General features: G+C 39.5%; 1 protein-coding gene across 1 annotated transcript in view; it reads left to right on the top strand.

The window, feature by feature from the left end:
• GABRR3 (gamma-aminobutyric acid type A receptor subunit rho3) overlaps positions 1 to 23,189 on the top strand; it is a 43,736-nt gene that overhangs the window by 12,588 nt on the left and 7,959 nt on the right. Inside the window, 5 exon segments of the mRNA XM_035015318.1 lie at positions 681 to 748; positions 3,347 to 3,570; positions 7,345 to 7,427; positions 8,887 to 9,027; positions 16,158 to 16,310. Coding sequence (XP_034871209.1) covers positions 681 to 748; positions 3,347 to 3,570; positions 7,345 to 7,427; positions 8,887 to 9,027; positions 16,158 to 16,310 — 669 coding nt within the window.

The raw sequence follows: 23,189 nt of genomic DNA, 5'->3' as shown, positions 1-23,189 counted from the left end.
TCTGACTTTCAATACATTCTCATCAAACACATTTCTAAGGATGTTTGCTTCATCCCAACTGCAGGCTGTGGTTACCGATGTCCTGCAAAGAGACCGTTGTGAGTGTGTGGAGGCCCTGTGTAGACTGTACTCTGGTCTGTGTTCTTCCAGCCTGCCACGCACCGCCCAAGCAGAAGAAGCTGATTTTTTGGAAAGAGAGACATTTTTCAGAGTCATGAACTCCACAACTACTCCACTCCCTGACTATAAAATATGATCCTTACCATAGAGAATACATAATTCTACATACTCTTAGACATGTTTTTGAAACATTGTTCCCTTTTAAATCACTACTAGCTAAAACAAAAAACAACAAAAAAATTGAACACACTACTTCTATACCATAAGTATACTATAAGAAGGAAAATGTTGGGTTATTTCTAAGGGAAATAATGTGTAATGTGTATATAATTATGTATATATAATAATGTCTAATGTGTAATAATTATTGAAATAACATTTATTTACACATGTGCCTTTTTATTGTAATTAACTATATAATATATGAATAGATAATGGAGAAATTTGTTGTTAAAATTTTTTTTAAATAATTCACTTGCAACATTGATCTCTCTCTGCTTTGAATATTACAAAATAATTTTAATGATCTCTAAGTATATCAGTCATTCTTCTTTCTGAAGGGTCTCCAGTGCCAGTAGGTATAGATGTCCAGGTTGAAAGCATTGACAGCATTTCAGAGGTTAACATGGTAAGTTTCTCTATGAGATATTGGTCTTTTCCTGAAAAGATAGAGAATAGTGTCAAAATCACTGGTGTTTAAAAAAAACAATTTAATTATGTATGTTACTATTATGTATTTTTTCGTAGAGTGGAAGTTACTTTGCTCTCTATTCACTCTTTCTGCTTGAAATTTAGATTTTATATGTTATTTTTATCATATGCAAATACCACAATTAAATATAAAATGTAAAAAAAAAAGATAAAGGGGCGCCTGGGTGGCTCAGTCATTAAGCATCTGCCTTCGGCTCAGGTCATGATCCCAGAGTCCTGGGATTGAGCCCCGCATCGGGCTCCCTGCTCAGTTGGAAGCCTGCTTCTCCCTCTCCCACTCCCCCTGCTTGTGTTCCCTCTCTCGCTGTGTCTCTCTCTGTCAAATAAATAAATAAAATCTTTAAAAAAAAAGAGAGAAAGATATAAAAAGAGAGAGAAAGAGAAAAAAGTAGGGAATCTCTTAAGGAAACCAGACCTAGAAAATATAAATCAATTAAATTGGTAGATCAAATAATCTTTTTATATATATACTTAATTACTATTTTTATTTATAGTGATTCCTTCAACTAGTCATTGCCATCCAAATGCTAACTGAATGAAAAATTATAGGACATATAAAAATTCCAGCAAATTCTAGACAAAATTTTCTATGACTTGTTATATTTGTTTCAATCTTCAGTTAATGTTCTTGTAGTCCTCATCATTATCGAATTTGGTATTTATTTCAAGATTCACTATGAAACTTCCTTCATTTTAACCACCCTACTCCCAAAGGGAATAGCACCAAGGGTACTCACTACTTAAAAATGCCTTGTTTCAAAAGTTTTGTCTCTTCCCTGACAAAAACCAGCTTCTACTGACATTTTCTTGAGTCTGTTGTACTCCAGGAACAAGTACTCTTTACCTCTGCCCTGGCATAATCTCTAAATTATCCCTGAATGGCCCAGTCTGCATCTAAAATTCTCATTGTCTCCACCCAGGTGCCCTTAAAACCAGACCTTATCCTTCTCTCTTGAATAAGGTGAACTATGGGACTCAGTATCAGCTAAAACTGCACTGGGTTCTCCATGCCCAAGGTGAAAATGCTTTTTAATTATAAGTAACCCCCAGTGTTGGCTTCTTTTGCTTCTCTTTTATCATCTTCCCACGCTGAATTCACTTTCAATTCCTTGAAGTTTTACCCCACTCTCTTCTCAACATGGTGCTCAGCCTGCTTTCTCATGATGGTGCCTACTAGTGGCGATGTTGTGTCACTGAAATGTACCAATGTCTGCTATTTGACTTCATGAGCTCAGATCTGATTGAGCACCTAATTCTAAATATATGCTTACTAAAGCAATCCATTCAGTAACCCACACAACACCCTGTAGAGTAGTGTTATGGGAATGAATGAATCATTCTATTTATTTGCCCTCACCCTAATTCAAAATTACATGTCTGATGCTCCCAGATTAACCTAGAGCAATAATACAAAGCACCTCTATTCTGAACCTTAAAAAAAAACAAACTAGCTCATCATTAATTGGTGACTTATCTGTAGTTTACTGAGATTTGTCTTTTGCTTATACCATAAATGTCAAAGTTCTGTCACATGTGCTAGTTCAAGAATAATTTGAGTATTGTTGGGAAATAAATGATAATAAGAAGTAAACAATTGTGAAAGGTGAAACACATCATCATCATCCACACCCAATGACTTGGATGTAGCTAGGGGAGTTTTTGTTCACACAAACAAGATGTTAAATGTAGCATCTGAGAGCCAAACAAAACTCAAAGTATTGACTAACCATTTTTTTTTCCCTGCTAAAATAATGTTAATATAGCTCCGTCTGCCCCCCCATCTTTCTCTCTTTACAATTGGGTTACACACTAACAATTCAGTTCCCTCAGCTATACTGGGTCAGAATCTCAGGGTACTAGCTTCTGGGGAATGTGCTGTTTTGACAAATTCACAGGTAAGTCTTTTGAACACTAGAATTTGAGAACCACAATTTCTTGGTATTCTTTCTCTCTCTCAAGCTGAGGAAAATCGTTATCTCCATGTCAGGATCTCTGACAGCATGCTTTCTATTAACAGCTCTAATAATTGCTGTGTCCATTTTTGTGGGACTATAGTTTATTCAACTTGGGGTGGGGGCTTCTTTAACAAAAATAATACAAATGTATGGATACAGAATCCATTATAAAAGTGAATATATATTTACAATGAAAAAAATAAGTCAAAATAAAATACTGGGCCATGTAGTTCCAAATCCTTTTCTTCTGAGATCTCTTCAGCTGATTTCTACCAGTGCTTATGTAGAAATGTTTCCCAGTTATAACCTGGCTTCCCTTACCCAACTTGAATTCTCTCTGGTTCCTAGAAACTCAACATTCACCAGACTCCAGGTGAAGGAGAGGCTCTGCAACTCAAGCTCAATGGCTTCATCCTAAATCTGCCTGAAAATACAATATAAGCCATTCACTTTATAGGTCATTAACACCCATGCCAATCAATCTAGAACTAATGGTATTAATTGGTCATTCTGAACCATATTCCTCTGGCTTTGACTTGTCTCTTTTTCTCTCTGCCTAGGACTTTACAATGACTTTTTATCTCAGACATTACTGGAAAGATGAGAGGCTCTCCTTTCCTAGCACAACAAATAAAAGCATGACCTTTGATCATAGATTGATCAAAAAGATTTGGGTACCTGACATCTTTTTTGTCCATTCTAAAAGATCCTTCATTCATGATACAACTGTGGAGAACATCATGCTGCGCGTGTACCCTGATGGAAACGTCCTCTTCAGTCTCAGGTAAGGAGGGCTGTGTACCTTCTTTGGCTTCCCTATACCAGGGTTGTCTACACCAAAGCTAGTGGATCTCACTTCTGACTAAACTCACAATATTACTGTCTGTTTAGTCATGCTGAAGGTTGGGACACGGCAGAAAATGTGATTTTTCCTTGTTCTAACTTTTAGATTTTAAAGAAGAGTTTTCTACTCTATCTACATATCGTTGGAGAATGATATCGTTGGATATCAGCATATCATTGGAGAATGATGGAAAATAAGGTTGGACAGAGTGGGCCAAAGTATGGAAATCCCCAAAAGTCTGGCCCACAATTTTATAGGTGCACAAAATTGCTTTTCTTCTTTACGAATTATACATTACCAAGCGGTCTTGGAATCTTGGATTAACTAAAGAGTTTTCTTAATTATCTCCTTCATTTTTTACAAGAAGGTATAGTCATTGTTCAAATTACCGCTAATTTGTTTTACTCCCTTTTCATGTTTTTAATTCAAAACATTTTCTCTGACAATAGCTGTAACAGCCCTCCATCTTTAATTCACAGCATGTTCTTTTAGCCTAATGACTCCTGTACATACTGAATGGCTTATCATTGGTAATTCTAAAAATGCTTAGTAAATCCAAGTAATTCAATGTTTTTCATGTCTTAGAAATCCCAGACTCTGTCGTAAGACTCTAAAAAAAAAAAAAAAAAAGGCTCCCCAAAGGATATCCATGTCCTAGTCCTTGGAACATGTGAAAGTTACTTTATTTGGCCAAAAAAAAGTGGAGGGGATCTTAGCAGATGTGATTAAGTTAAGGATCTTGAGGTAGGAAAATTATCCTGGATCAGTTGGTTGGGACCCAAACGCAATCAGTCGTAAGTAGCTTTGTTAGAGAAAGGCAACGTGACCATTAAGACGGAGACCGGAGTGATGTAGCCCCTAGCACAGGGATGTCAGGCACTGCCGGAAGCTGTAAGAGGCAAGGGATGCATTTTCCCCCTAGAGCCTCTGGAGGGAACAGGGTCTTTCTGACACCTTAATTTTGGTGTAGTGATACTAATTTCAGACTTCTGTCCTCCAGAACTGTGAGAGAATAAATTTCTGTTGTTTTAAGCCACCAAGTTTGTGGTAATTTGTTACAGTGGCAATAGAAAACTAATACAGGTTGTTTTTGTGCACTAAAAACACCGTGCTCGCTTTAGGACAAAGGTGCTATTGCCATATTGCTGTCAATGTTTTTTAAAAGGCAATGAAAGGAAAGTAATACTTTCGGTAGAACTTTTAAGTCAGGAGGAACATGGGACTCGGAACCATACTGGAGTCAGGCCTCACTAGGAATCAGAAGCAGAATGGCAGCGTCTGGCCAAGGAATCAACTGTTTAAAACTTTCAACTTCTTAAAATTAATTATTTTGATCAAAGAATTAATTCAGTAGATTGTCCTTACCCTGCACATTCCAAAGAATGATTTCTGGCTCAGTCTCCAAGCTCTTCAAATATCCTGCCTGATAAGAGGATCTTTGTTGACCCTGAGGCCTTGGGCCACAGCAGACAGCCTATGCTAACAATGGGATTTATGGAGGAGGCTTTGAGTTATCTGGTATCAGCTTGCCCTCTGGACAGGCTGGAGACCAAGGTCAGCTGGACCTATGGGACCAACTCTCAGTTCTATTACTTTGGACCCCAGGGTTCAGGTAGCTTCCCTGGTTGGCAGTACCCCATGGTCACACATCACTGTTGGGACGGTAGCGCTGTCCACATAACTCCACTAGAACAGGACATCTGGAAACTTGCTCCTGGTCTCTATTGGACCCTGTCCTCTGTGCCTTTTCCATTGCTGATTTTTATCTGTGTCCTTCCATTGCAGTAAACCATAACTGTTAGTGTAAAAGGTTTGATGAGTTCTGTGAGTCCCCCTAGCAAATCATGGAACCTGACGGTGGTCTTGGGGAATCCCCAAACACAGAAGGACTCAAAATTGTTGTCCACACACCTATTCTAGCTGACAGCAGAGCCAGTCCAAGCCCGGAGCCAGGTTATCTGGTTCCAGGCTTGGTTCTGACACCATCTACTGACAAAGATTCTCTTTGGCCAAACTCTGCTAGACTCCTCTGAACTTTCTTCTCACCTAGTCCCTGACTTTTGAGCTTCCGTTTGTCTCTGCTAAGTGCAGTCAGCCAGAATCCTCCATCTGCAATATCTGATCACCCTCCAAATCTGATCAGATTCCTCATCTTCTACCACCCCCAAGTGATGTCTGATCACCCTGGCCTGCCTTCAGCGAGGATCCTGTTAGGTCGTTTTAGCTAGAACCACCCTCCCACCCACCCCTTACGAGTGATGTTTCCTCTGAGTAGTTTCTATCCACTGCCCCCAACCCTGCTCCTTGGCTATAAATTCCTACTTTTCCTTGTTGTATTTGGAGTTGAGCCCACTCCTCTCTCCCTTGTTAATAAACCAAATTATAGTAGTTCCCCTAAATAAATTCTTCCTTACTGTTCTTGAACAAGTGTCATGGATAGTTTTCTTATTACCACCACTTACTTGACCACTTTGGTTGTTAATTTATTCATGTCTACTATGAAGGAATAGACTCAAAGACTTCAGAGGTCCCTTCTGCACACATCTACTTATATGTGGATTTTTTCTTTTTTTGATAAATACTGTACAGTACTGTGAATGTATTTTCTCCTATGATTTTCTTAATAACATCTCTTCTTTCTAGTTTTACTATAGGAACACAGTATAAAATACATATAAAAATATGTGTTAATTGACTGTTTATGTTGTCAGTAAGGCTTCTGGTCAACAGTAGGCTTTTAGTAGTTAAATTTTGGGGGAGTCAAAAGTTATATGTGATTTTCAACTGCGCAGGAGTTGGCGCCCCTAACCCCTGAAGTGTTCAAAGGTCAACTGTAGCAGGAATATACCAAAATGAGTGTTTTGTGACACAAAGTCATCCAGATACTTCCCTGGGTTGGCATTTTGCTGCATGACTGTTGACAGTAGAATTCAACCCATGGAAGATAAAATGGTTCTACTTCTCTGATTAACTTGGGGGCACCATGGGTAGGAGCAGCTGTTGCCTTTGTTTTGTGCAGTCTTGCTCAGGGGCCTTTTATAAACCTCTGATCTGCTGTTGTGGATACCAGAGTTTGTACTTTGAGGCAGGATCATAGTATAGCAGCCTCTGCCTAAAGCCAGAAAAATCTAGGAGGATATAAAATTTGAAAAAAACAATCCTCATCAGTATGCAAGCCTTAATAGCACCTGAATTATGCATTGATCACATAAATCTATAACTGAAAATGCTCCAGGCTTTCTCCTCACTCCTGGAAAGAGCATTTTCTCAGGTAAACTTGCTTTGTGAGAGAAACCTTTACCCATAGGTTTTTATTCCCACCATCCCAGCCCTTTATGACTAGAAACAAAGTTTGGATCTTTGAAAAAGCAGAAAATATTTAAATCTATTTAAAAGTCATCTCCCTTTGAAGTATGTTTTTCTGAAGACATCAGAGCCAAAAAATACAGAGGGCGCAGACTAGGAAACAGTGAGATCAGGAACAATCTTTAGGGCAGGAATTCCTGTGTTAACCCTGTGTTTTCAGCAAACTACACACCTTCCTGGGTTTGCGTCCTTAGACATTATTTGGATAGAGGATGGTAATGCCTGTTTCGCACTATTCTTCAAAGGCACACAAAGCAAGCACCACAGTAAGGGAGTTTCAGTATTACAGGTTTATTTGGCCATATGGTGAAATGATCTGCAGTTTCTGTTTTCTCTCTCCTTTTATAGGATAACTGTTTCAGCCATGTGCTTTATGGATTTCAGCAGGTTTCCTCTTGACACTCAAAACTGTTCCCTTGAACTGGAAAGCTGTAAGTCTTACTTCCTGATGGAATGAGTACTCATGATCTGAACATACCATCACATACCTGCACGTATATAAGCATGTTCTTAACAAGCATTTAAAAATCTTGATATAAGTTAAGTATGTTGGTTCAAAATAATTACTTTTTTTTTAAGCCAAAGATGATGGCAGATTGTCTCTCAAAAGAGAACATGCAGGGAAAGGATGTTTTCATAGTACATATTCTGTAGTTTCCACCTGGTTATAAAGGAACAAGTTCCCTAAAAGGGTATATTCTTGCTGATGTTATTAACATAGACTGACACACCTCCCAAATTTGGAAAGCTCTGGGATTCATGTTCCCATATAAGTCACAAACTTCCATTAAATGTACTTGGGTTCCCCAGAAAAAGGCAGCTCTAGACATAGACCCTCTAATCAAAGCCCTGTCAGAGGGCTCTGAGCTGGCTCCTTGTCAATCACTGTTGCTGACCCATCAGTTGGTTTTTTGTTTTGTTTTGTTTTTGTTTTTTTAAGATTTTATTTATTTGATGGAGAGAAAGAGAGAGAGAGCACAAGCAGGCAGAGTGGCAGGCAGAGGGAGAGGGAGAAGCAGGCTCCCCGCTGAGCAGGGAGCCTGATGCGGGGCTCGATCCCAGAACCCTGGGATCATGACCTGAGCCAAAGGCAGACACTTAACCGACTGAGCCACCCAGGCGCGCCCCCATCAGTTGTTTTTGATACAACATCTTAAAATCTGACTGCAAATTTTCATAATTGGCCAAAATGCTGGGAATCTCAGTGGATGCTCCTCCCCAAATCCATTAGAAGATTTCTATAACGCTATTTGATTTCAGAAGAAAACTCTTTATGAGCTCAGCTGATTTTGGAATTTCATCTGAGAGAGTTACCAAACTAAAGGGGCCTGCCAACCTAGGGTCAGGCCTCTGCCTCGGAGCAGACGGTGTTCTGACAGGACTCGGCACACAGGGAGGGGAGCAGCTATTCGGAGAGTTTTAACTCAACGTGTGGGCACAAGGAAGACCTCCACACTATGCCGGTGATTAGGGTTGAAGTTTTGGAGATTATTTTTTTCTTTCTTTCTCTTTTTTTTTTAAGATTTTATTTATTTATTTGAGAGAGAGAATGAGAGAGAGAGCATGAGAGGGGGGAGGGTCAGAGAGAGAGGCAGACTCCCTGCTGAGCAAGGAGCCCGATGTGGGACTCGATCCCGGGACTCCAGGATCATGACCTGAGCCGAAGGCAGTTGCTTAACCAACTGAGCCACCCAGGCACCCGGAGATTATTTTTTTCTTTTGGTAGGTATGGGTATTATTAGTCTATCAGCAAACGTTTTTCAGGATCCGATATCTACATGTCACTGGACCAGGCACTGGAGATACAGAACTGCGTAAAACATGGCTATAGACCTCATGGGGCGCACAAGAACTGATTCTAGGAACAAGAATATTATTCTCTTGTTTTAGATGCCTACAATGAAGAGGATCTAATGTTGTACTGGAAACGGGGCAACAAGTCCCTAAATACTGATGAGCATATTTCCCTTTCTCAGTTCTTCATTGAGGAGTTCAGTGCATCCAGTGGATTTGCTTTCTACAGCAGCACAGGTGCATTATTTTATGTGGACAGTTTATCAGCACTTACTGAGCACCTACTGTTTGCAAAGTACCACAACATGTGAAGAGACCCGAATCCAAACAAGTGTCCCGTTTAGCCAGTACCCTCTTTCCTTCTGTACAGGCAGCCTCCTCCGCCTTTCCAGTACGTGACTTCTCCTCCTCATGCCGTCACCTCTAAATAAACATCTTGCTTCCACTCCTGGCCTCTGCAGTCTACTGTTAATACAGCCAACAGAGTGATCTTTGAAAACATGAAGACCACAATCCTTTCCTGCTAAAAACCCTCCAGTGTGTTTCCCCCACACTTAAAACAAAACCCAACTTTCTCAAATGGCCTACAAGGCCCACATGATCTACCTCTGACCTCACCCACTACACCCGCCCCCTCTGCTCTCTCCACGCTGGCCTTGCCTGTCCTCAAACACACCTGTCTCATTCTACCCACACAGCTGCTGTGGCCTTTTCTCCCCTCTGCCTGGAGTGATGTTCCCCCAGTTTTCTCATGACCGGCTCCCTCCTTCCATTCAGGGTGTTGTTCAAATATCATCTCAAAGAGTGCTTTCTTAACCATCGTGTCTAAACTAGGCCTCCTTCCTCACCATTCCCTGTCTGTATTTGTCTTCACAGCACTTAATGCTACCTGAAATACATCTCTAGTTGACTGCTTTCTTGTCTGAGGGCCCGACTAGAAAGAGTGCAAGAAATCTGTCTGTCTTGTTCATCATTTCTTCCCCAGCACCTGGAATGGGCATGGCACATCATAGATACTCGATGAATATTGCTGTGCTTGCTTCAGCAGCGCATATACTCAATAAGTATGGCTGAGTGAATCAGGGGGTAAAACAGAAAGTCCATTCACTCAGGCCTATATTGTATTCTCTTTACTGTGACAGATATATTTTTTGTTTGGCAACATGTATACATGGCACTTTTTAAATTATACTTGATCCCTGTTGATTAAAGTTAGAAGGAGCTTTCTCTTCCCTGGTTATTAGCATTTTGGGTCATTTCAGGAAGAATCCGTATAAAATGCCGTTTTAGATTTTTGAAGCCGTAGCTAGGCTGGAACATGTATGCTGGCCCCTGAGTGTCAGGGCTGCCCTGCCTAGAATCCTTTTACCCACTGACTTTTCTCCCTGGAGGTGCTCTCCTCTGCCCTTAGACTTGGGAGAGGCGTTATCAGGTTGTTCTCTAAAAGCCTGAATCATTAAGAGAGAAATCAAAATTTACATCACGGGAAGCTAAAGGGCCTTCTAGAACCAACAGCTATTTAGCCATTTAGATCCAGAACGAATGCTCCATTTCACTTATTTGTCTACAATGCTTGGGATTCAGCAGATAATGCTATTAACTATAATAATGCTTATGGCCTTTTCTCTTTTCTGATTATATAAGGAACACACCTATTATTTGTTTTGATCATTGGTATACCCCTGGCACATACTAGATGCTCAATAGGTAATTGTTGAATGAATGAATGAATAAATAAAAGGCAGATAATTTGAAAAAAATATTCAGAGAAGTTTAAAGAAAAAGCCTTTGTAATCCCACCTCCTAGAGGTAAACTGTTATTATTTTTATATATGTCCTTCTCCTTTTTCTTTTCTCTCTTTCTCTATATACGTAAATACAGTTGACCCTTGAACAACATGAGTTTGAACTGCACGGTCCACTTACATGCGAAAGTTTTCGATAAATACGGTATGGTACTGCCCATGCATTTTCTCTCCCTTACGGTTTTTTTTAACATTTTCTTTTCTCTAGCTTACTTTATTGTAAGAAAACAGTATATAAGACATATAACGTACAAAACATGTCTTACTCAACTGTTATGTTTAGTGAGGCTTCCAGACAGCAGTAGGCTATTAGTAGTTAGGTTTGGGGGGACTAGAAAGTTCTCTGCAGATTTTCAACAACACCAGGGCCAGCATTCCTAACCCCTACATTGTTCAAGGGTCAACTGTGTATGTTTTTATCAGGATTTTTAATGCTCTGAGTCCTAAATTTAATTAATATTGAAACAAAGGAAAGTATGGGATGAGCAATGATACATTTCAAAGTATAATTTATAGCTATTTTCATTTTGCTGTTGTTATGATGAAATAACTTTGGCACATGATAGATTGTGACTAAGTCTTTGCAATGTTTGAAGCTATTACAATGTCATACATATGAAGCATGGAAATCTAAGAGTATTGTTTCCTGCACAGAGTATATACTACGTGTATATTAATGGCAATGACATCTCTTCAGATTTTGAAACACTAGTATCCATTAATATACACCCAACCATCCTCTTAAGAAGAAAAGGTTAAATTTCATTTCCAAATTCTTACTTCACCAGTATGCCATTCCATTGGCTTTGCTGTCTTTTTATTTGTCCTTGTCAGGTTTTTTAAGCCCTACTAGGCAGGTCCGACACTAGTTGATTTTTATACTTCTTCTGGTCATGTTTTAGAGTCTGCCTAAAGCCATGCAAAATACTTACATTGAAAAACTTCCTGCTCAGAAAGATGCTCTTATGTGTTTTAAAATCCACTAAAAATTTTTAACATTCCGGTGTAGTTACAATTTTAAGAAAAAACATTTTGATTTCTAAGAAAAATAAAAAAAGAAAAGAATTTAAACATACATGGTTTGTATAGCATGATAGAAAATTATCCATGATAAATTTTAAAAATTTTAAGTCATGTTATAGAAGAATATATATAATCCCATATTTGTTATTTTAAAAAGGACTTACTTACATAGGGGCACCTGGGTGGCTCAGTCAATTAAACGTCTGCCTTCAGCTCAGGTCATGATCCCAGGGCCTGTTTCTCCCTCTCCCCCTCCCTCTCCCTCTGCCGCTCCCCCTGCTTGTGCTCTCTCACTCTCTCTCTGTCAAATAAATGAATAAAATATTTTTTTAAAAAAGGATTTATATATATATGTTTTTTTAATGTCCAGAAAGATTAACAATTGATACTTCTGAGAGTTGAGTATAGATTAGGAATATTTTCAATTTTATTTCAGCACTTCTGTATTTTTAAATTGTTACAATGTATACATTTTTAATAAGAAAGATTAAAATGGGCTTTAAGACTATAAAAAATATAAGAGTAAAGCATTTTGGAAGTTGTAGTCAAATATCAAGTTTTTTAAAGATTTTATTTATTTATTTGAGAGAGAGATTGAGAGTGGGACTGGGAAGGGCAGAGAGAGAGGGAGAGAGTCTTAAGCAGACTCTGCACTGAGTGTGGAACCCCAGGCGGGGTTTGATCTCATGACCCTGAGATCATGACCTGAACTGAAACCAAGAGTGGGACGCTTAACCAACTGCACCACCCAGGCGCCTCCAAATATCAAGTTGTTAATCATATGGGTTTATTCAATGATTCTTAGGTTTCAGAAATATCAGCATTTACAAATTTATTTTAGCTCACAAGTATATGATAGTTCTGCCTCACATTATCCATGAATTATTAAATATGGTCTCCTGAGGCCTAAACCCAAGTGTTTTTCTCAGGTTAATATCCTGCTTAAACATACTAGCTTCATCAAAAATAACTTTTTTTATATTTTGTCTTCATTCCTATCATTATAACAACTACCATAACCTCTGTATAGCCAAATCAGCTATACAGAAAAAACTGTACTTCTGGCTCTGAGCCAGAAGTAGAGTTATAATTATACAACTTTAGTTTCCATTTGATAGCTGAACCATCAGGTTCCCACTTTTTCCTGGCAATGTTAACAAGCAGGTGAGGGCTTCTGCCCTCTCGTGCCTTTCAATGTCCCTCACAATCATGCACTGTAAATTTACAAAGGAAAAGAAAATGACTCCTGCCACTAAAGAATGCATTGATAATTATTCTTTACTGTAGCATAATGTAGTGGCTAAAAGTACAAGTTTTGGAGACAGACTACATGAGTTCAAATCCTGGCCCTGCCACTTACTAGAAACGTTGGCAAGTTGGTTAGTCTCCCTAAGCCTCAATGTCTTCATCTTTAAGTTGTTTTTATAACACTCTCTACCTCATAGGGTTGTGAGGATACATGATTTAATACATTTAAATAATTTAGAATACCATCTGCCATAAATAACTTCGAATACCATCTGCCACATGGTAAGTGCTCAGGAAATATGAGCTAGTAACTATCATCGTCACTGTTTCCATCAACAACATCATCTGGATCCTTTCAACACAGAATGAGGCCTTTAATGTCACAGGCCATTGAAGGTGACAGTCCCTAGGTATAAAAACCTTCTTGAACCTTTTCTTGGGACTGACTCCTCAATCACTTCCCCTCTTTTGCATTTTCCTGGCTGCCAACTCTCCAGCCCTCTTCTCTCTTTCATAAACTCCCCTTCTTTCTACTGTACAACAACCTAATGGAGGCTGATGGGCCTTTCCACCCAGAATGTGGTTCAGATGTCAAAACTGATGATGCCACACACTTAGCAGAAGGGTAAAAAGAGATTTATTACACACATAACGAGGTTTTCTAGAGAGAGTGAGGTAGGCTCCCAAGTAGGTCTGAAAATGGCTTGAGAAAATGAGGAGGGGTGACTGGCTTGGGGTTTTATGGTGGTTAGAGGGTGGGGCTAGGGTGAGGGCTCCCTTGCATGCTTTGAACTTCCCATGGGCGTCCAAAGAGGGAGCACGCAGCTTTCCTATTGGTTTGCGCAGATGTGGGACAAAATGGGGAGGGAAAATAGGGCTTGGGAGATATGAGAAGTCAAATATCAAAAGTGGAGTCAGACTCTTTATCACACTACCCAAAATGAGGGTTCCACAACTTTTCAAGGCCGCACCACCTTTCCTGGTGGTGGAGAGAGCTCTTCCTGGCCTATAGCTTCAACCACAATATGATCCCTAGTCTCCCCTGCCCTGAAGAACCACACAGCAGAGCAGCATTTCTCCTGCTCAGTTGCCAAAAACAAAGTTATTATTCAGAAAATTATGAGTAAAGAAAGGACCCTGTTACCAAAATTTAGTTCATAGTTAAAACCATATATACTAACAGTGTCTTTACGAAATTCTTCCACAACTTTTCCTTATCTCCTTTAATCTCACAATGATTATATGAAGATATAATATCAGAGAGGCTGTTATTCCAGTCTACAGCTATAATCAAAATTCTCAACACAATAATGAAGCGGGTCTGTAACATGGGTAATACAAGACAATGAGTAGCTCAAAAAATACTGTATATTCTGACTTTACAATGCACTATGTAATGTGTCTTCTATTTCCCTTGGGAACGAAATTGTTTGATATTCCTGAAACATACATCAACTGATGGTGAGAGAGAACCTCGGAACAGATAGGGACAAGAAGGGTCATCGGCAAGTAATTGCGAATAGAATACTAAGAGGAGAGTCTGCCAATTCAGGGTGGGTTTGCTCGGTTTATGTTTTGGGCTGAATGCCTAAATATTGACTTGATCCATCTAATAAGTGTGCCATCTTGAGTTTCCTAAGAAATTACTACTGAGACTAGTAGAAGTATTCTTTAAACCCTTTTACAAAGCGTATGATTTTGTTTTATAATTTTTAACCTATAGTCCCTTGTTTTTTTTGGCTTTAAACTTCCTTTCGACCAGTGTGAAAAAGGAAACCTGAACAAAATTGTACGGATGTGACTGCAATTGTTGCTTCTGATCAGCATGAATCAATCAATATTACCAACATGAGTTTATATAATTCCAACCAGAAGCAAAGAAACATCATCATTTGATTACTTTTTTTTCAGATTTATTATAGATAAATGAATGGTACCCACCAGAATTTGAAATAATACAAACAGTTTATGGATATTCCTTTCACCCACTCCCTTTATGAATCCCTCGCTGTCTGGATTCCAACTTGGAATCCAATGACTCAGTAGCTATTGTGAATCTTTTCCTTCAGGTAAAATTTTCCCTTTCATTTGTTGAAGCTAATAAATGGTTTATTGGCTATTTCACCCAGTCATTTGTCATGTATTGAAGATTTGCCCACTTGCAGAAATAATGCAAACACAATATATTTTGGAGAAAGGTCTTTAAAGGCCATTCCACAAAATATAATTACCAGCCATTCCTGAACAGCAGCTATGAAATTTAAGGGGAATCTTTTATTTTTAATTTTATTATATTATGTTATGTTAGTCATCATACATTACATCATTAGTTTTTGATGTAGTGATCCACGATTCATTGTTTGCATATAACACCCAGTGCTCCATGCAATACGTGCCCTCCTTAATACCCATCACTGGGCCAATGAATGCCCCCACCCCCCTCCCCTCTAAAACCCTCAGTTTGTTTCTCAGAGTCCATAGTCTCTCATGGTTCGTCTCCCCCTCCGATTTTCCCACTTCATTTTTCCCTTCCTACTATCTTCTTTTTTTAAAAAACATATAATGTATTATTTGTTTCAGAGGTACAGCTCTGTGATTCATCAGTCTTATACAATTCACAGAGCTCACCATAGCATATACCCTCCCCAGTGTCCATCACCCAGCCACCCCATCCCTCCCACCCCCCACCACTCCAGCAAACCTCAGTTTGTTTCCTGAGATTAAGAGTCTCTTATGGTTTGTCTCCCTCTCTGGTTTCATCTCGTTTCATTTTTTCCTCCCTTCCCCTATGGTCCTCTGTCTTGTTTCTCAAATTCCTTGTATCAGTGAGATCATATGATACTTGTCTTTCTCTGACTGACTTATTTCACTTAGCATAATACCCTCTAGTTCCATCCACATCATTGCAAATGCCAAGATTTCAGGGTTTTTTGATGGCTGCATAATATTCCAAAAATACCACATCTTCTTTATCCATTCATCTGTTGACAGACATCTTGGATCTTTCCATAGTTTGGCTATTGTGGACATTGCTGCTATAAACATTGCGGTGCACATACCTAAGGGGAATCTTTGAATCACATAACTAAACAGACTACGGGTCAGTTAGTCCAACAAACATTGATGGAGTGACAGGCCCAGGCCCTGTCCTCCTGCTGGGTAAACAAGGGTGAGTTTGTTCAGTTCCATGTTCCCTTAGAGCTTAGCATTTAAAGAAGCAGGTGATTCCACTTAGTGTGATGCTTTCGTGAGGAAGCCTGTTCTAAGGAAAACTCTGGCTTTTTCTCATAGGTTGGTACAATAGGCTTTTCATCAACTTTGTGCTAAGGAGGCATATCTTCTTCTTTGTGCTACAAACGTATTTCCCAGCTATGCTGATGGTAATGCTTTTGTGGATTTCATTTTGGTTTGACCAGAGAGCTGTTCCTGCAAGAGTTTCCCTGGGTAAGTCTTTCTGTACCTTTGTGAAATGTTAATATCAGAGAAAGTTCAAGAAGGTAAATAAGTGGTGATAAGTGGAGAGGAAAAGAGTGATGGTTCAGTAGGGGTACTTAGAGACATGCACTCAGGTTACAATATTTATCTTGACAGCCTTGGGGGCAAAATATGATTGGACTCTTTCTTTCCTGGGGAACTGAGGCATTAGGTATAAAGCCTGAGCCAGATGACCAAAAGGGGAATAGTAAGGAGAAATTATGAAATTATGGAGCATAAACAGCCTCACTTTACAAACCTATCACCTCACTTTCAGGGAAACCTCCCCGTCTCTTGCCCCAACCCACTTTGCTTTGCATGACAAACCTTTGCATCATAGAAAAAAGAACCTTCAAACTAATGCACACTGTACTACCAGTATCTTAATACATCACTTCTTGGGGTAGGGGGCAATGCTACTTAAAAACTGGGGCTTAGCCTAAACACCAAAATCAGAACAAGCCACAGTGAAATTTGTTACTGTGCTTCCTTAGTTGGCAAGAGATTCAAAGGGGGAGGCATTGCTGGCTTCATTAAGTCATCACACAGGTATGATTATCTACTCTGTCTAGCAGGCATGCCACATGCCACAGTCACACATACTGATTTATGGGAACGATGTCAGGCCCGCTTAGCAGTGACTGAGTTCTTACAAAGTGGAAGGTGCCCGGCTAAGCACTTGGATAACCTGTTACTTAATGAGAACCCAAGAGTCAATCCCACTTGCCTCCTCTGCTGTTTCAGGGCAGAGCTCCCTCATTTCAGCTGATTTTGGTCTTTGACCTGTAATGCTCTACCTAGACAGAAGATTGTTATAAGTGCTTCACAATCATTGTAATTATCACACAATTCATTCCAGAAAGGGTGATTTCTAAGCTAATGTTCACAAATTATATGCATACTTCAAAAGATCATTTGAAAGACACAAATTGTCATTAATATTAATAATTTGTTCACCTCTTTCCCCTATTAAAAGCTTTAATCTATAAGAATTTGAGGCTTGACTACCTTCATGGGAAAAAAATACCATCTGAATGAGTAATTAAATTATTGCGGCTGTGACTTCACATCAGAGCAGTTGCGCCCTGACCTCATACGGCAGTGGGGCAGGGTAGAGCTGAACGGGAGATGAGAGGCACATTTCCAGCCCTCAAGACAGAATGAGAAAGACGTTCAGTCTCTAAAGGTTTGTGAACATGATTTTCAATCAGATTTCTGAAGCCTACTGCTCAGCTCTTACACTTTTAAAATGACAAGTAATAGAAGCTGGTTCCAGGGCGGGATGGGGAGAATGGAGAACACTGAAATGCCTTTAAGTCTCCCCGAAATTCTATGCTTCTTGCATCTACATCTGATTCCCTAGGGGGTTGGGAAATTGCTATGCGGATTTATGTAAAATAATATATAAATCAGAAGTGTCCCTCTCCCCTCTTATCTTACTGAAGGGAACTGTAGTATTCCTATACCACTGCTATCCTCTCAGGCTTTTGCTTCTTAACACCCTCAAGGTTTTTCAAAGATATTTTGTGCTCTGGGGGCGCCTGCGTGGCTCAGTCGGTTAAGCATCCGACTCTTGATTTCAGCTCAGGTCATGAGATCAAGCCCTGCACCAAGCTCTGTGCTGGGCCTGGAGCCTGCTTAAGATTTTCTCTCTCCCTTCCCCTCCCCCCAGTGCTCTCTCTCTCTTAAAAAATAAAATAAAATAAAATAAAATAAAATAAAATAAAATAAAATAAAATAAAATAAAATAAGATAAGATAAATAAAAAGATATTTTGCACTCTGCTTGACTGGCTGTTTCCAAATACTGGGCTACCTGATTCTCCAGAAGGTCCCTCTGACTGTCTATCCCATTTGCCTTTTCTCGGTTGTTTCCCCTTCATCACACTGAAGTATTTGACACTATTAAGCATCCTCTCCAAATTCAGAACCAAGTGTCAAAAGCCCAGCCTCCTCTTCTTCATCTGCAAAATGAGATGATTAATACAGCCTTCCAAGGTCACCGTATGAAATGAATGATGAAATAAATGGGAGCATTCATGTCAACTGCCTGGGCCGATGCCTGGTCCATAGTGTTTGATAAAACCAACCAAACAAACAATAAATGCATTTGCAATACTCTGCACTAGTCTAGGTTTCCTCCTCTTTTAGATTTTTCTTTCATTTGTCTTCCTACTTTGTCTTCCTTCTACTCCTTGAGTCTGGTAACTCCCTCCCAAGGTTTTGCTCGCTTTTGATTCACTCATCAAATGGAGCAAGACTCTTGTTTCTGACTACTGTCTCTATGAAAATATATCCCAAATCTAAGTCCTTATCTCAAATCCTTCCCTCATGTTCCAGATAGTATTCCCAGCTGCCTGCTGGACTTCATCTCCAAGTGCTGTGGGCACGCCACATGCTCAAACCCAACAGACTACTATTACCTCCTCCACCATCCCTGCCCAAACTCCACTTTTTCTCTTGGCTTTTCTTGTTCTTTTAAGGACCCCCAATGTGTTGAATCTTCGTATTTGGATCCTCAATTTCCTTCTTAGTCTTTAGCAGTCATTCTTGGATTCTTAGGACCCATTTACACCTTAAAAATTATAAGGAACCCCAGAGAGCTTTTGTTTTTGTGGGTTATATCTATCATTATTAGCCATGTTGGATATTAAAACAGAATTTTTAAAAATTTGTATTAGTCCATCTAAAAATAGCAATAATAAATTCATTACAAGTTAACACATTCTATGAAAAATAGTTTTTTTCTAAAACAAAAAAATAGTTGGAAGAGTGGCATTGTTGTACATTTTTGCAAACCTTTACTATCTGGCCTTCTGGAGGGCAGCTGGATTTCTTATCTCTGCTTCTTCATTCAATCTGTTGTAATAACTTTTAGCTGAAATATAGAAAGAAAACTGGTCTTGCTCAGATACGTGATTGGAGAAAAGAGCCATATTTTAATAGTGTTTTCAGATAATTGTGCATAGTCTTCCTTGACATTGCACCAAAACTCAGCAAGTGACAGTTTCTTAAAGTTTAGTTAATGTGGAATGTGGAATCTGAAACCATATCAGTGAATTCTTTCTATTCTATTAGATTAAAGTGCGTTGATCTATCTTGCATTTTGACTAGATCTTTTCACTCAAGCATCAATCATTTGAAAAGTACCAGTGCATTGAGCTATATCTTCTCAATGCCCACATAATTCACTATACAATGTCAAAAAAAAATCACATTCGGGGCACTTGGGTGGCTCAGTTGGTTAAGCATCTGACTCTTGATTTTGGCTCAGGTCATGATCTCAGAGTTGTGGAATAAAGCCCTGTGTTGGGCTCTGTGCTCAGTGTGGAGTCTGCTTGAGATTCTCTCTCTCCCTCTCCCTTTGCCCATCCCCCTGCTCGCACTAAATAAATAAGTAAATAAGTAAATAAATAAAATATTTTTAAAAAGCACATTCATTAATGTCACCATTAATCTCATTAAAAAGTGAGTAGTGGGAAGCTGTCAAGGTCATAGTGACGGATACATATTCAACATCATTCTAGTTTTGACTTGAAAGCTCAAATTTTATCATTAGACAACAAATATCATGAGTTGTTTTACTTCAGGTGAGAGGCTTCCTTTACTCAGTTTTGAGAAATGTCTGCCAGATATCCAAATCTGAACAACCATAGTTTGTCTGTGAGTTGTTCTTTTAAGTGAAAGTGGTGTTCCATTTTTCAAAGCATCTGGTGTTCAGTGTATAACTCAATTGCCTGAGTGCTTTTCCTCAAGATAGCCATTGCTCTTTGGTATGCAGAAGTGCTTTCTATATACTGCTCATTACATTAACCAGAATATTAAGAAGGCATATACACAGAGGTATAATTTGATAAAATTAACAATTTTTACAGATTTTTTTATTGTGATGCTAAAAGCTGAAGAACACAGTGACTGTTAGGTCAGTTGGGTGCTGCTGCCTTAATTCATGCTAGGGCAACAACAGCTTTTACCTCCAATGCTTCCCACCATTGCAAATATCAACATAATGAGAAAGGTAAACAATGTCTTAGTATTGTGGAACTCATTTTCATTACACAGACCCTCTGAAAATGTTTTGGGGAGCCCAAAGGACCCACTGACTTCACTTTGAGAACTGTGGCTATAAGGTATCTAAATCTTCAGAGTCAGCCTTCTCTCTAATATGCTTATCTTTTCTCTTCCACTCCTCTTGCCTTGACCAGACCTGGGACCCTTGTTAATTTTCCCTGGATTGCTCTAACAGACCCCTACCTGCCCAGGGTCACCTTGCAAGGCTGTGAAATCTGACCCAGATGGGAGTAGGGAGCAGAAATCCAGCCCAAGCTCCATGGGACATGGTTTGGGATGACATCCTCCAGAAAAAAGGGGTGACATCCTCCAGAAAATTTATTAATTTGCACAAAGTTGTAGTATGGACTTGTACAGGCCTTATAATTGCTTATTTCACTTCCTACTATTCTTACCACAGTTCAACCCTACTACCAGAATAATATCTCAAAAGTCAACTGTGATCACAATACTCTATCTTAAATACCATTAGAATAAATACTCTCAGCTTGGAATCCAAGGTGTCACTTTAGGGTCACCAAATGAAATAGAGGACACTTGGCTGAATTTGAGTTTTAGATAAGCACCAGATAATGTTTTAGTATAAGTATATCCTAAATATTGCAGGGGATATACTTATACGAAAACATTATTTGTCGTTTATTTGAAATTCAGATATAACTGAGTGTCCCATATTTTTATTTGCTAAATCTTCAACCATATTCTTGCCCCAGTACAGTTGCCCTAAGCTTCAACCAATTTGAATATTCAATGTTCTCAAACAGCCACCTATGCCTAACTGCTTATCTTCTCTGCAGTGCTTCTGTACCGTTGTTCTTGTTCTTACTCTACCTAGAATGCCCTCTCTACCTATCCTTCTCTGTCAAAGTCTTGCCATTTCTCAATGGCCACAAGCTTTTACTAATGGCTCCAGGCAGACATGGTGTCTCACATATTTGAGCCACATGGTGTTTCGTATCTCTTCTAAGGTATTTCTTCTACCTTACTTCCTCTATTTTGTATGTAGCCATGGGGTGCCTTGGTAGCTTATCTTGTCTCCTCTAGTAGAAGGTGAGTTCCTTAAGGCCAAGGATCATTATGACCACCTTTTTTGTTCCTGTAGTGACTAGCACAGTACCCTGCACATATTTTGTGCTCAGTATATAGTTGTTAAATTGCCAGTGTTTAGCCCACATGTTTTAATAACTATATTTTAGTTACTAACTGGAAACAGTGATAATTCATTGCTGGCTAAGACCTTTCCACATTTGGATTCATTTGCTAATTAAGAATGAATCATTTGCTGGTTAAGATCCTTTCATATTTGTCATGTTTCAAGTGAAAAACAATGGAGGCTGAACAGCACGGAAATATCACTTGTGACTAGGCAATTCTTTTTTTTTTTTTTTTTTAAAGATTTTCTTTCTTTATTTTTTGGGAGAGAGAGAATGAGAAAGAGAGCACATGAGAGGGGAGAGTCAGAGGGAGAAGCAGCCTCCCTGCCGAGCAGGGAGCCCGATGCAGGACTCGATCCAGGGACTCCAGGATCATGACCTGAGCCGAAGGCAGTCGCTTAACCAACTGAGCCACCCAGGCGCCCAAGACTAGGCAATTCTCATAAGAGATAATAGCTACCATAACGGGCGCCTGGGTGGCTCAGTTGGTTAAGCGACTGCCTTCGGCTCAGGTCATGATCCCAGGGTCCTGGGATGGAGTCCCACATCCGGCTCCCTGCTCTGCGGGGAGCCTTCTTCTCCCTCTCCCACTCCCCCTGCTTGTGTTCCCTCTCTTGCTGTGTCTCTCTCTGTCAAATAAATAAATAAAATCTTTAAAAAAAAATTAGCTACCATAACTTGGAATATGGGATGGGTTAAAAATACTAATCTATCTTTCCATTTGATTTGGTGTGGAGAGGAAGCAAGACTATTGTAAAGCTGTTCAAGGGTGTCCTAACCCTCATGGAAGGATGAGTACTATTGTACTTTCATCTCTTCCTTCTATGTCCTTCCTTTCTTTGCCTCCATCTTTCTCATTTGGCCCCTCTGCATGGGGTGTGCCATTCATGTACAACATATTAAGTCATCGGGTCATTTACCAGGAAACAGACAACTAAAGTTTTCAGGCATGTCATCACTGATAAAGAAAAATGTCTCCTAACAGAAAATATGCCATAGAACTGAAGAAGTAAGTACTTAGGAGCAATTCATTTAACCATCATAGAGGTTACCAGAACTTCTAGGCCCTGGACTCTGGCACCACCTTCGTGGGATAATGGTCGTTGGTTGCTGGCCATAGAGTGATGGTGTTAGGATATCCAGCCTACCTTCCTTTCCCTCACATCACTTAGTATTTTCTTTCTGCTTAGGCCTACAGGGAAAGTGTTTTTACTCATTTAAAGGCGAATGTAGATACCTATCCCTTCAAAAGAGCTGCCCACAACACAGCTACTGAAGGGATGAACTGACTCAGTAGTTCTATAAGTGATGCCTACATGCCCCACTACCATCACACCAGTCAACAAACCTCTCCATACACAGCCAAAAATGGCCAATGAAACACAAAGATGAGTAACTCTCCCCAGACCAAAGGGTTTTGTAGGGCCCTAGACATGTCCTTAAGAGTTAATATAGTGAAACTTCATGGGCTCAGGGGAGTTGAGTCCCATGCACCAAACTAAATATTTTGTCCTAACACTTTTCTGACCATGCATAGCAATGTTGGTAGGTGAGAAAATAATTTTTTAATCCCAGCATAGAACCTTTCTTTGACTAAATGGTCACTTCATATGTTTAAAATGCCT

The sequence above is a fragment of the Mirounga leonina genome, unplaced genomic scaffold (assembly GCF_011800145.1).
Source record: "Mirounga leonina isolate KUSES-001 unplaced genomic scaffold, KU_Mleo_1.0 Mir_169, whole genome shotgun sequence".
NCBI classification, from domain to species: domain Eukaryota; kingdom Metazoa; phylum Chordata; class Mammalia; order Carnivora; family Phocidae; genus Mirounga; species Mirounga leonina.
Note: the sequence above shows the minus strand (reverse complement) of the source record. Positions and strands in the feature narration are given on the sequence as shown.